This window comes from Vanacampus margaritifer, chromosome 13 (genome assembly GCF_051991255.1).
Source record: "Vanacampus margaritifer isolate UIUO_Vmar chromosome 13, RoL_Vmar_1.0, whole genome shotgun sequence".
Taxonomy (NCBI): Eukaryota; Metazoa; Chordata; class Actinopteri; order Syngnathiformes; family Syngnathidae; genus Vanacampus; species Vanacampus margaritifer.
The window spans coordinates 12,527,932-12,542,818 of NC_135444.1; the positions used below are offsets into that span (position 1 = coordinate 12,527,932).

The 14,887-nt window shown below is 38.4% G+C and overlaps 1 protein-coding gene across 2 annotated transcripts; it reads left to right on the forward strand.

The window, feature by feature from the left end:
- Positions 1 to 7,045: 7,045 nt before the first annotated feature.
- Positions 7,046 to 14,780, forward strand: LOC144062310 (fizzy-related protein homolog). 2 transcript variants are annotated; one of them, XM_077583553.1, is made up of 14 exons: positions 7,046 to 7,192; positions 7,735 to 7,822; positions 7,906 to 8,016; positions 8,372 to 8,435; positions 8,721 to 8,851; positions 8,955 to 9,037; positions 9,139 to 9,322; positions 11,135 to 11,200; positions 11,278 to 11,380; positions 11,669 to 11,853; positions 12,137 to 12,370; positions 13,708 to 13,812; positions 13,918 to 14,010; positions 14,087 to 14,780. In XM_077583553.1, the coding sequence occupies exons 2-14, from the start codon at positions 7,754 to 7,756 to the stop codon at positions 14,126 to 14,128; spliced, it is 1,470 nt and encodes a 489-aa protein (XP_077439679.1). In that variant the 5' UTR covers positions 7,046 to 7,192; positions 7,735 to 7,753; the 3' UTR covers positions 14,129 to 14,780. The 2 variants fall into 2 exon arrangements, with proteins under 2 accessions (XP_077439679.1, XP_077439680.1); XM_077583554.1 differs by having other exon boundaries at positions 8,724 to 8,851.
- The last annotated feature ends 107 nt before the right edge of the window (positions 14,781 to 14,887 follow it).

Below are 14,887 nucleotides of genomic sequence, written 5' to 3' on the forward strand. Positions count from 1 at the left end.
GGGTGCCAGCCCGTTAGGAAGATGAGACTCCAATCAATCAGGGCTTCCCAGGGGGGCCTCTGAGCACAGGGTCCGGTTCCCTAATTGCCCCCCCCCATGCAAGCGAGCTGTGAGGCAGCGAGGCCCGCAGGCTGAGCCGCTGTAACACATGTTGAGGTATGGGGGCCGCTGCATCACTTTCTTGGACAGATGGACGGCCATATGCGTGTCGGCGCGTGGATAAACAGTAAGAGGGGCAATGTTTACATGTTTCTGTTAACATCTCGCCAAAGATATCAGCTGCTGTATCACACTTCGGGGGGGTGTTGTGTTGATTAGCGGCGGCAGTTGAAAAAAAAATGATGGACAGTAAAGGCATTTTCCCCAAGTGCTGTACAACATGGACAGAAGTTATGTAATTAATTTGTTTAGGTTATGTTGATTCTCGATTTATTTTTTTACTTGAAAAAAGCAAAAAAAACAATTACAGACATTTTTTTTTTAGAATACCACCATTTTCAGTTTCAATTTACCGGTACATTTGGTATCGAGCTTACCCGAATTAATCCACCTCTTAATACCACCACTATCACGTGGCAATTAGAGAAGCCATCAATACTATACAAAGACGCGACAGAAGAGCACGCAACTGTTCCACAGACATCATCTTGAGCAGTTCAGATGAATCAATATTTATCTAATGACACGACAAAAACAGTTTCTGATTAACAAATGCGTTAATGCCAATCGCAATAGATTTTCTTAGTCGAACTGGGCTTGGTGAGGCCAACCAATCAGATGACAGAAAAATGCTGATATTATTGAAGGCCAGCTTCCTGGCTCTATAAGGCATATTTGAAATGAGGAATGTTTGATGACACTTTTTTTCAGACCAGATAGTATGAGTACTTAACTCTGGAGTAGTCCCCAATGCGATACCAAGTAACGATAACACTAGTACTTTTGATACATTAAAGAAAAAAAAAACAATGACAGATCATTTTAAGGCCTACATATGCCAATATAGCATTTTTCCTTAAAAATGCATGAATTAATGGTAATTTTATTTTTGGGTAATTTTTAGAACCTCATAAAACGGTCACAAGAGGTATGGGCCGCCGTTGCAAGTACTGATTAGAGGAGTAAGCCCTGGATGCCGCAACGCCGTTTCGACCTTGAAGCGCCTTCTTCTTTTTTCCTTTGTTGTTAAACCAAACTCTAACCATAACCCTACCCCATAACAATTACAGTATGTTTTGAACACTTTATTGAACAACGAAATTTAAAAACTGACCGAAACCCAAATACTGTACTAACCTCAACCGTCCAGAGATGCGCTATCTGCTGGGGACATGTAGTACTGCACTTCCGCCTCTTCCACAAACTGTTTAGTTAGCTCCGCCCCCGGCTGACTGAGGGGTTGAGTGTTTGTAATTTTCAATGCTCCATAATGTGTTAAAAAAAAATACTTCGTCATTGAATCTGCACATTTTGTTGGAAAAAAATTGTTTAAACCATTTTGAAAAATCTGTGTGGGCGGAGTCAAACGTTACGTCCGCCTCAAACTGGACTCTGCATCCAGGGCTACTTGGAGTAGAGATAGACCGATATGTTTTTTTTCCAATGGGTGATACAGATTAGTAGTAGTAGAGGCTGATAACCGATATTTGGAGCCAAAATTCATTTGCAGAAAAAGAGAAAAAATATTGCCGTCAAAATGTTTATACAAATTCCAACTTTTATTGAAATGTCAAGCATATGTTTATTGAGCCGCTTTTCAGATTTGCAAAATGTGGAAGGTTTTTGTGGTTGTTGTCTTAGCCAGTCGACATTTTAAAATTCTAACAAAAAATTCAGGGAGCTCCCTGGGTCATCAGGATGTCTTAAAAAGTGAAATGGAAACTTAAACAAGTAAATACCGTAGCTCCCTATAGTTTTCTATAGTAAATAACTTTTTCCAAAATTTCAAAATAATTGAAATCTTAAGCTTTCATGTATATAACTGGTACAGATGACACCTTGAAATAAGGCCTGGTATCAGCCCGATATGATACCTGGTATCGGTACTCGCCCATCCCTTATTTGAAATCCAATTGGTTAAAGAAACAGGCCCGCTGCTCATATAGTTGGAGTTAGGCTATCCAGGTTAAATTGCCATGACAACACACAGAGGCTGAAATCTGATTGGGCAATGCTGATTGATGAAGAGCAATGAGAGCTTGTAACAACGAAGGATGTCCGAGTGGAAATAATGAAAAATGGAAACACGAAGTAGGAGATTAGGAAGCAGAAAAGTGTGGGAGAGAGAGGGAGGGATAGAGGAGGCGTGGAGAGGAAGGTGGTTTGGGGGGTGCTGCTCATCGGAATTAATGATGGAGAAAATCCCCCAATTAGAGCGTTTTCCTGTGTTGCAGGATGAGTTCAGTGCGGGGTCCTTTGACAGCCCCAGGGATTAGTACCCAGGCCGAATCGAGCCGGGCGGGCCGGGCCTGAACGAGCGCTGGCTAGCCAGACAACTTGGCACTGCTCAGTTGGGGCCCACTCGGGGCCGTGGTCCCAGCCAGGGGCCGGGGTAGGCATGCGTTGAGCGGCACAAAGAAAAGCATGGGAAAAGAGCAACAACACTAAAAAGTAATTACATCCAATTTAACCCTTGCATACTGTTCGGGTAAAATCTGACCTGTTTTGACATTTGACAGCAAGAAAAATACCTTTATTGTCATTGGTCATCATCATCAATGATTTGGCACTATAGTATATCAATGCAATACAATTGCACTGAAGGGAAATATCAATTTGTGTAAAAAAAAAAAAATATATATATATATATATATATATTTTTTTTAAAAATTGTGTGACAATTGTGCGAAAATTTGCTTATTGAATTAGAGATAGACCAATGTGTTTTTTCAGGGCTGATACCGATACCGATTATTAATAGTCAAGGACGCCAATAACCGATATTTGGTACCTATATTTATTCATTTCAAAATTTGGAAAAAATACAAACTCTAGCTCTTAATTTTGGGGAGAATTTGAAAGCATATGTTTATTGAGCAACTTTTAGGGTTTGTAAAACATTGCAGTTCTTAGTCAATAGACATCTTTGTTTTAAAAAAATCCAACAAAAAGTTTCGGGATCTCCCAGGGGCAGTAGCATGTTTTCAAAAGTTAAATAAAAACTTAAACAATTGTTTTCTACAGTGAATAAAGTATTCCAAAATTTCAAAATATCTCAAGTATTAATTTTTTTTTTTTTTTAACTTATCTTAGTTTTCATTTCTAACAGAAAAAGAAGGTGCAGAGAGTTCCCAGGGTCAGCAGCACCTCTGGAAATTTAATTTAAAAAAAATAATTAAATGAGTTCCCTAAAGTTAACTTTTGTTTAAATAGAGCTATTATCAGCCATATGATTCTTCAAAATGGCCGACGTTTGAATATCAGCACCAATAATCCACCCGGCCGATAATTGGTCTATCCCTACGTTAAATAGTAACATTAGTCAAAAATGTCCACCCTGTCAGCAAGCGCTCATATTTTACTGTTTACATGAACTGTGCATTGTCTGATTGCAGTACTTAATACATTGAACATTACGTTTGCTGGATTTTTTGTTGTTGGGGGATCTCAAAGGCACCTTATGGTGATATTGACTCATAAGTCATACCCAGGTCAAAGAGTGCATTGAAACAGGCACAACCGCTGCAGAAAAACAAGTAGCTGCAATGTAGAAAATAAAATACACTTTTATTTTCCTCTGAACTCTTAATTAAGGATTATTCATCTATTTAATAATGTCAGCCAGGCTACTAATATTTTTTAAATGATCAGTTGTTTAGAATTTGATGTAGACAGTTATGAGGATATTCTTGCACCCTCCAACATACCCATATACAGTATATGTGCATAGAAAATGATATTTAAGGGTTAAAAAAAAGAAGTTTCTTCTTAAATCGGTTGCATACATTATTAGCTGTTACATCAATCACAGGCATCTTGCGCCTCCAAAACAATAACTAATCCGATCTGCACAATGGCACTGACGGGAGAATCAATTTTGTCGGCTTATTGCACAAACGGACTTTGACTGAATGTGGCCATTAGCGAATGACTTTTTCAACACAAAGTAGCTTTTGCAAGAGTACACAATAGCACAGATGATGTATCCAGACCTTCTGTCACAACAGCTAAGGCTCCGGCGAGGAGATTTCTTTTGACCTTGGCGACGCACGTGCACGAAACAACATAAGGTCTTGCAAGGTTAGCGGTCACCATATGTCACATATGCACTCGCAGGACACTTTATGAGGTACACCTCCATAATATAATCATCTAAAATTAAAATACAAGAGTTCTATATATTATTATCTTGTAATGACAGACATTTTGATACAGATCTGGTTTTGGTTTAATACGCATCAAATTCTCGTGGATCTCGCACAGCTCATTACACTTGCCAGAAACCACACAGAAGATGTTATTTGTTTACAATTGAACAAAATTTACAACAACAAAAAAAGTTATTCCCTATGTGTGCAGACCTTCACACTGTATTCTATGAACAAATGAATAAGCATATTGTTAGATATAATCCACTTCGGACTGTACTCTAAAAAAACAGTTGGGTCAAAAGTAACCCAATTATGGATAAAAAATGGACCAATCCACTTTATGGGTCAATTTGACCCAACTTTTTGGGTTGCTTTAAACAAAATGACTGTTTTTTTTTTACCCAAGTAAAGGATCTGACCAATATTTATGAGTTGTTTTACACTAAAAGACCAATTTCTTGACTCAAAGTTGGTTCAAATTGACCCAATTTGGTCCATTTTTGACCCATAGTTGGGTTATTTTTGACCCAACTGTTTCAGAGTGTGTGCCAATTAAAACAGAACATATTTGTAAAGGCATATATTTTATACAAAATTGTGCACTACTGATGAAGTTTGCTTTTAAGTGTCATCTGTATACTGCAACTTGTTGCCAGTTTCCATTTTCACTGTTTCCAGTCAAAATGCAAAGTTGATGGCAATTAAACTGAAAGCCTGTTGACTAAAGTGTAAATAGGACAACCACTAACTAATCCCCACAATGCACAACAGTCTTTGTGTCCGTCAAGAACAACAGAGTCCCTAATTACTAATTGATTAATTGTGCGCTCCATTATTTCACTCCGGTGCCCGAGCAGATCTGAAAGGGCCGCGGCTGGAGTTAACAGTCTTATTGGGAAGACGCGTTCCTCGCAAAGGATAATAAGGGAAAATAGCGGAATTAATTGGGTTTGATTAAGAGAGCTTTTCAATGGGACACAGCTTTTTCGCATGACATAATTAGAGGTCACTTGGGGTTGGAGGGTGATGATGAGGGGGGTTGTGCGGTGGGGGGGATTTGTTGGTTGGCGCCAGTGTTGCTTGGGTGTGTCTGTGAGTGAGACAGACATAGAAGAGGAGGGGCATCATTCACACTTGTAGAACTGTGTGCATTTTCTATAGGCTCATTCACCATAAAACATATAGCATAGTTCCTTGGGTTCCTTTGTGGGGGTCAATGTGCAATTATTATCACTACACTTGCCACCATTAAAGACACTGTGACAGTTGTGCATGCATATGCATCAGAGGTGGATAGTAAGTAGTTTGAATAGAAAATTCTCTTTAAAAACAATAACAACCTTTTTCTCCATTACACTGAGATCCATTCTGCTAGAGGCGGGAGTCCCGTGATTCGGGCTCCCGCTGCTTGTCTCCCTCTGCTTTGCTCTCGCTAGCTTTTGCTAGCTTCTCCCGCTTAGCGGCTTGCTCGCTCACTAAGCTTGCGAAGTGTGGTCTTTCTGAGACACCGTAGTGCTTGTGCTTTTAAATGGATGTGCTTCGAACTTAAGTTGTTGCATTCTTTTAGTTTACCAAAAGATTAGACTAAATTTTACACACTGTCACTTTATTTTTTGTAATTTTAGGAATATTCATTACTGCAATGCTACATTTAGTTCAAGTGGTATTGTTAGGCAATATCTGAATTAGCACATTCTAATTTTTGTCTATTTAACGAACATGCTCTGATTACAAAAACGTAAGGTTAAGTGCTACATGATTTCTCAGATCAATTTCAGATGTTGGCACCAGTGGCTATTGAATTATGTCTTATATGCAGTAGATATGATCTTGTGATTATTTTGTGTAGATGTATATTTTGTATCTTTAGGTTTTATATTGTGTCTATTGTTGTTTATCTCTGCCTGGCCCTTGAGACTGTAAAGCGGATTGACATACTGTCAAAAGTATAAACTTTGATGAAAGAGAGAATTGTTGATAATATAAGATTTATATAACTATGAAATATAAACCACCAGAAAACATAAAGTATGATCTTGAGAACTTATCTCATCACCCCCAAGTGGAAACCACATAATGGTGACAGTTAGGTTAGCACGCCACCTATGTGTGGATAAGAGACATGACATGCTTCAAGATAGCAAAAATAAATAAATACGTCCTCATTAGAAAGGTCAACTGTGCATTACATGAAGTAACATCATCTAGAAGTAATTTGTATGAGTTGAAGGATTGATAGATTTTAAGGAATAATTCATTTAATTTTATTACAGGGAGAACCACTGTTGTATAATACGTTTAGTTTATTTAACTTCATAGGTACCTGAAACAAGGCGACAAAAATTTTTAATGAACAAAAATAAAGAGAAGTAATTGTTTCTTAAAACTGTGTAAAAATGAGCAAATTATTTACCTTCATACAAACCATTTATGTTACGTTGGTCTTATCACACGCTCTTGGTTAGTAATCAGGGCTGTTGCTTAAGTACTAGTTCGCCATCACTAAATTTTTTGTATTGCAAAAAAGAAAAAACAAGAAAACATTGAGTGCTATGACAATAAACGTTGTGACTGGCGGCCAACTTACAATTTAATATAATTTAACTTGTGTGGTGAATACAAGCGACGACATGGAACAAAAATAAGTTACAGAAAAATAACTTTATGGGATATCTAGCTAATTTCCCTGTACGGGCTAAAGTGCCGCACTTCCGTGTTTACGTCACGTGGGGGATATCTATCCCATAATGCACCTGCGTGAACCTCGCCTCACTTGTTGACATGTACAGTACGGTACTGTAGCACTCCCCCGCATCTAGATTTTCCGGGGTAATGTTTGTAGTTTGGCTGGTGGCATTAGAGAGTGACTCTTCACTTTAAAGGTAGGTCTTCTCGCAAGCCGTAGAACGGTACCACAGTTAGCTACTCTCGCTAAGTAAGCTAAGGTTAGCATACTGTTACACACACACACTTGTTTGAACATAACAAGCCGCTGTAGTGTATGGTAAATGGTCTTTCGCTTGTAGTGTATGTGCAAACGACAAGCATTTCAAAAATGGGGGTTGCTCACTTTCAGCTAGATGTGTATAATTTGTTTTCATCGCGGGTAAATTAGCCCTCAGATGGCCCGTGAATCGATGGTAAGTACTTAAATATATAACGCTATGGGGGTTTAACGATGCGATCTAAATTCACGGTTTGGTTCACAATACATACGGATCAATAATTTACAAGGAAACACACATTTAAAAACATATTGGTTAAATGCTTATGTTTTGTGGAAACAGGAACAGGTGTAATGATATGTAAAATAATAACAGCTAAAAACCTTTTCTTTTTAGGAAAGTGCAACAGTAAGAGTTTGAACAGTGTGAAATGCATGCGTTTGATTATTATATAGTTTAGTAATTGTAATATTTCCTAGGTCTTACTTGAACTTCAAAATGGATCCACAATATGAATACCGTCTTTTGCGCCAAATCAACCATCAAAATGACAACAGGAGCCTTACTGTGAGTTTTCTTTCTTTTATTCCAATTATTTCAGTCACAAATATTACACCTCACACATCACAGTGTACATGTGTTATTTGCAGAACACAACACCTTCCACTGCTTCCCCAATAATGTCACCCAATAAGCTTGGAGACAGATTCATTCCCACTAGAGCGGGGGCCAACTGGGATATCAACTTCCACAGGCTCAGTGTAAGTACCCTGCTCAAAATTTACAGGGAACCTGTAATCATTTCAGGGTAGCTCCAAGTCAATCACAATTCTGTAATATTAACCTGTAGCGTTAGGAAGAAGCACTGAATTTTGTGTTTGGAATTACTCCCTATCCACTACATCGGTATTGTGCCCTATATAATGAATTTGCTATTTTGAAGTGTTGTAGAGCAAACAAAATTGGTCAGTAGAAAGTCAAATGTATTTCCCGATGCATTGGGTTGGGCCGATACAGAAAAATTATATTCTGTTTACGGTGTGTTATTTGATATTTAGTGTAAGACAAATTTGTGACCTGTGATCATTGATGAAAGTCTCTTTTGTTTTCAAATAGGAAAACGAGAAGTCAGCAAATCAAAACAGGAAAACCAAGGAACCATCTTCTGATATTGTTAAAGGTGAATGATTTTCATCCTGTATAGCATAGACTTTAATTAACCCAACTTGCATGTTTTTAGAGTGTGGTAGGAAGCCAAAATACTTGGAGAAAACCCACACACGGGAAGGACATGATAACTCCACACGTGGGGACTACAGCTGAAATTCAAATCCAGAATCTCTCCTATGTGCATATTGTCAATTTGCATGTTTGTCTGTTTGCTTGTTTTTTAGGTTTTAGTTTAAACACAGTAGATGGCTGTAGATTTCTGTTTGTATCAAATTCTAATTGTGTGTGTCTTCAGCAGATGGTTTGACGTACACCGCTTTACTGAAAAATGAGCTCTTGGGAGCAGGAATAGAAAGGATCCAGGACCCTCAGACGGAAGACAGTCATTTGCAGCTACTGACACCTGAAAAGCAGAGACTTTTCACTGTATGAATATTTTAAATTAAAAAAGGAAATATAGCTGCTGCTAACACATCATACACTAAAGGAGAAACATTAAAGACTTTTTCTCCCATGATGTTTTTTGCAGTACACGCTTGAGCTCAAAAGAGGATCACCAGCAAACGAAACTAACCTCTCTCCATACTCATTATCACCTGTCAGTAGCAAAAGGTAGAAAAGTTTATTTTTTACTCTCATACTTGATGAATATGTAAAATTTTAAGTTGTGTGTTACCTGAAGGTTTCAACATTTCTGACTTTCTTTCTTGCAGTCAGAAACTGTTGCGATCACCTAGAAAGCCAGCCAGAAAGATTCCCAAGATCCCTTTCAAAGTCTTGGATGCCCCGGAGTTGCAGGATGACTTTTACTTGAATTTGGTGGACTGGTCGTCTCTCAATGTGCTCAGCGTCGGCCTGGGAACATGTGTTTACTTGTGGAGTGCCTGTACCAGCCAGGTATACCTGCCACTCACACTATTAAACTGTTACCCGATTTACGCTACAGATACCTGACAGTAGTTTAGTACGGATTGCAAACTGAACCAAACAGTTGATCTACTCTAACTCTATGTGTAACTTTTGCTGCAGAACTGGTTCTCTTAAGGCCCGTTTCCGCTTCAGGACGTTTGAGTAGAGGGAGTGGGGAAGGGACTTACACAGGAACCGTCCTCTCAGCCGGCCCGCTCAGTACGACCCATTTCGCGTCACCACGAGTTTCGATCGACACGAAATCGTCGTGCGACCGTTTCTCCCATTACGTCACCCAAGCACGAAAACTTGAGACGGTTGCCTTTTTTTCTGCTTTTATATTTATGTGTACTTGGCGTGGATCACTGGCGGAGCCAGAGGGGAGGCCGTGTTGGCACGTGCCCTTGCTCAAATGAGATTGGACCCCGAAGGCGCCGAATGATTGACATATCATGGCGCTGGCGCAGTGGAGCCCACGTCTTGCCAGTGCAGCCTCCCATTTTTTTTCAATCAGACGCCTACAAATTATTCCCTTCCCGCACAATAGGTGGCGCTATGTACCACAATATGTTGTAATCCACCTCAATAGGAGTCTGGAGAAGAAGAATCTCTTGAGTCCCATCAAGACACTTCAGATCAGTGCATCAAGATGACACGTTTTTGGCAATGTCATGTTGGTTTTCCCGTGAGATGTGAGTGACTGTTTAATATATATTTTATATTCAGATAGATTGTTTTGAACGGACCTCAATAAGTTAACGTTGTTTTTGCACAAGCTAAATATAAACGCATGAGCTGAATGACGAACGAGGACGTGAAACAGGAAACAGAAGTACGGAGCGGCCTTCCAAATTAAAAGCATAGAATACAGCTTAGCACTTACTCACTTAGTATATATGCCCTAACGTTTTTAGTCTAGAAGTGTGTGTGTGTGTGGGGGGGGGTGTAATAGCAGGATTTAATAACATTATTATTATTATTAAATAATAACATTAGTAACATTATGTGGTTGTAAATAAAGTGCTAGGAGTAACAATTTTATTTTTTTTTTCATAGGGTGTGTGGAAAATGAAACAAGAAAATATGACTTGTTCCTTAAGCGAAACAAATTTCAAACAAATTTCATTCATGTTAAACACATATTAATTGTTCATTGTTCGAATATTGTACATTTTGTCCAACACATTATGGGCAAAAATCTCCTGTGTGCTGTAATCCATCCATGCATTTCCTGAACCGCTTACAAGTGCTATAATGTGTACTTAAATATGTTTTAACATTTAGAGATTCCAAATGAAATTAATTGTTTATAAAACAAAAATATTTGGCATAATGTTTGGATACGCATACTAAGTATTCTTGGCCCCTGCCTGCCCCCCCAATTTTTTAAAGTCTGGCTCTGCCAGTGGTGTGGATGGACGGTTTGAGTGAGAGGAGGCGGCGCCTCGATGAAGAGTTTGAAAAGGCAGTAGAGTGGAACGAAAATAGGCAAAGGATTATCAGAATTGTTTTGTTGGAAGAGACTTAAGCCGCGAATACATCATGAATGCATGAAGGTAAGATAATTTTTTTTAATTAAATAATTTTTAGCCAATCAGCACTGAAGCCAGACTACCTACCCTCGAATAGTAAGTTCCTGTAAATGTGGCCCGGTTGGGAAGGCTCCTGCCTTGGAGACACGCACATACGGGGATAGCCCCATAACTTTACTCCGAAGTTCCTGCAGTGGAAACGGGCCTTTAGTGACTAAATGGAAATATACAGCAAATATATTCATCTTTTGAATTTTTTCTTCCTTAGGTAACAAGGCTGTGTGATCTATCTGTGGAGGGGGACTCTGTCACGTCAGTCGGGTGGTCTGAGAGGGTAAGTGCGCAACGTATACCTGTAATAAAGTGGTGGAGTTATTTCGGTCATGCTGAAAGGATTCTTCATATGTTTAGGGCAACCTGGTAGCGGTGGGGACTCAAAAGGGTTACGTTCAGATCTGGGATGCTGGCGGCGGAAAGAAACTCTCCACCCTGGAAGGACATTCAGCCAGAGTCGGTCAGAATATTAGCAGTTAACCATATTTAGACCATATTGAAATGTTTTCACTGTAGTCTAGATTTACAGCAGGTGTTTTTATTTGTGTTGTTGGAATAGGCCTGATTCTGATCTGAAGATATCCGATTTCCTTCTTTTTTTATTTATTTATTTTATTAATGCCACCATGCAAAAATGGAAAACGTCTCATTTATACCATGAGCTGTAAATCCAACATTAGTGACTCAATGCATAGTTGTTTAGATGTTTAAAACACAATTTTTTTTTTGGGGTGGGGGCTGGCTTCAGGAGCACTAGCATGGAATGCTGACCAACTCTCCTCGGGCAGCCGCGATCGCATGATTCTTCAGAGGGACATCCGAACTCCTCCAATTCAGTCGGAGCGACGCCTTCAGGGGCACAGGCAGGAAGTGTGCGGGTTGAAGTGGAGCACCGACCATCAGCTGCTCGCTTCTGGCGGCAATGACAACAAGGTTTGTAGTCGCACTTCACAGATTTTATTTACTCCTTCTATTCTGAATTATAGGTAAAGGGAATGAATGAGTTATTTTACCTACGTTACACTTTTTTTTTTTTCTACCTCATCAACAAATGGCCTACCTGTCTTCTTTTTTTTTTTTTTTTTATTCAGTGTGGCCCTTGAGATCTAAAGTTGACATGTATGGTCATTATTGCATTGCAGTCTGTTTCTGTTACATACAGTACTTTTTGTCTACGTGACCATTTGCTCATTGAATGCCTTCCGCATCATTTCAGTTGCTGGTTTGGAATCACTCCTCACTGAGCCCGGTGCAATCTTACACAAATCATCTGGCGGCAGTGAAGGCCATCGCCTGGTCACCTCACCAGCATGGCCTGCTAGCCTCTGGGGGCGGCACGGCTGACCGCTGTATTCGCTTCTGGAATACGCTGACATCGCAGCCGCTGCAGTGTGTGGACACTGGCTCGCAGGTCTGCAACCTGGCTTGGTCCAAGCACACAAATGAACTAGTAGGTGACTCTGGATATTTTTTTATTGTTTGAAATTGTAGTATTTATTTCAACAAATAGTCATTTGATTGATGTTAGGGAGGAAATAAATGATCAAATGATTTACTGACATTGTTGAATATAACTTTTGGAAATAAGCAAAATGTTTTGTATCAATTCAGGCAAGCCAGGTTTACTTTCATATTCAAATGAATCTGTAATGTGCTGGGAAAATCTTGAATTTGATCTTTGAAGTACTTACAATTGATTTATAAAGAAAATGCATCATTTCATTTTACAAGGAAGTCCTTTCAACACACAATTGGAAGGGCCTTAAAAATATTAAGTTATCATAATTTAATTAGCATTTAAAATGTGGATCCCAAATCAAAATATTGACACTTTCAATACTTAGAAGTGGAGTAGAGAAATTACAAGTAATATTTCAACGTAGTGTCATTTTCATACATACCACTTGGTCACACCTTTGATAGGATGGTTCTGTCGTGCCGTGACACGTTTAAAATAGTAATTAGAATTTAATTATTGGCAAAAGATGGAGCCAGAAGGAATTTTCTAAAAGGTTATTTTAATGATATTCTTCTGTGAGGTCATTCAGACACTTTTCACACTTATGACGAAGTTTTTTTTTTTTTTTCCTTAACTGTTAACTCCACCTTTAAGTTATTCAAGGTAGGCCAATGTATATCATTAGCAGTAACACAGTGGAAAGTAACTTATTGAGATATTGCCTAAATGTTACGGGGTTATTTGGAACTAGTTTTTCGTCCGCTTGGTTAAGCGTGTAATGTTTAAGCGCAGCTGCACGCTGTTAAGTTAGTCAGTTACTCAGTGTCAGTCAGTAAACATAATGGCAGACTAAATAGTCATGTGTGGAGCTATTTTAGCTCCACAAACAGCCATGACACATTTTGATGCGAAAAAAAAAAAACTTTTAAGAACTAAGCACTGTTGCTCTTAGAGTTGTTTCAATTAATAAATTATGTTATGAAATCTGTGACAAAATAAATACATGCTTTAATAAATAGCTACATGAAGTAAGCTTGGAGTAATAAGTTTATCACCGAGATAACGTCACACACAATGTACTTTTTGTACTATTCATTGCTGTTAAAGTTGATCTTTGTGTCATAGTGAATGGAGTGGTATTCTGGAAATCTTAAGGGGATTAAAATTCTTGTAATGATTGACATTTATGACTTTTTTAATAGTCATTCCCCTCTTTTGAATTTCTAAAAATACATACATTGCAACATTAGAGCACCAACAATTTTCAGTATTGAGGTTGAATTTCCCACAGCATGTTTGCAATTCTAATTCCTGTTTTTGCCTCCCAGGTGAGCACTCACGGCTACTCTCAAAACCAGATCTTGGTGTGGAAATATCCAGCGCTTACTCAAGTGGCCAAGCTCACAGGGCACTCCTACAGAGTTCTCTACCTAGTGAGTTCATTTTTTTCTGTTCTTCATATGACTTTTGATGTCATTTATGTCATCACTTATCAAAGTTTCTTCATGTTTTTTGTTTGTTTTTCTGTTCATCGTCAGGCTATGTCCCCGGATGGTGAAGCGATTGTTACGGGAGCTGGAGATGAGACACTCCGCTTTTGGAATGTGTTCAGTAAAACAAGATCCACAAAGGTTGGTGAAGCTTTTGTTACAGATCATATTCATATCTGCCAGATCATTCACATATGTATTGTTCTTTTTCTTTCAGGAATCCTTGTCAGTACTTAACCTGTTTACCAGGATTCGGTGACATTGAACAACAACAAAACACAATAATCGTTGCCACGTTTCTGCAATTTAACACGTAATTCATGCAAGTTAGCTTTTGTGAAAGTATTTCAACATGTCATAATGAAAGGCTTAGTTTATTTTCAAAATGTATAAGGGTGTTATGTTATTATTTACTTGAATTATGAAAAGATTTTCACCATTCTGAATCAAAGAGATGAGGACCTTTTGATTTTATGAGTACAGGTCTGCTTTATTTAACGCACTTGAAATATGACATTGCTTAACATAATCACCTCGGTTTCTACAGTTTGAGTATTAATGTTTACCAAGATCCTAAAGTCTGGGTTCAGTTTGTCTAATGCTGTGCATTGAAATCATTGCTACATAGTTGATTCTTTGTAGTAAATGTATTCATTTAGTGAATGTATATTTGATTTGAAGTATCTAGCATGTTTGTTGTTAACTGCAGCAAATAGTTTATCTGGCATGTTTGTTGTTAACTGCAGCAAATAGTTTATTACCCATAATTTGTACTTTTGTTTACTGTTTGGGCTTTTTCAAGCTGCATTTAATTGAATGCAGAGGGGCTCCATAGAATGCAATCAGAATTTAAATTATAAAAAATTTGCAACTCGTTTCATGTTAAAAATTAAACAAAATGGTATATGATGGCTTAGTGTCTTAATTTATGAATTTGGTTATTAATTCATACAAATGAAACTGACCGTATCTGCCTGGGGTGCTCAAATGTTTTGTTTTTGTTTTTTTGCGTTTTGTT

Bases quoted from the DNA above. Each gene is read 5' to 3' on its own strand.
- LOC144062310 (XM_077583553.1), top strand. From the start codon at position 7,754: ATGGATCCACAATATGAATACCGTCTTTTGCGCCAAATCAACCATCAA. The intron at 8,436-8,720 runs GTGAATGATTTT...GTGTGTCTTCAG, and splicing joins ATCTTCTGATATTGTTAAAG to CAGATGGTTTGACGTACACC. The intron at 8,852-8,954 runs GTATGAATATTT...TGTTTTTTGCAG, and splicing joins AAAAGCAGAGACTTTTCACT to TACACGCTTGAGCTCAAAAG.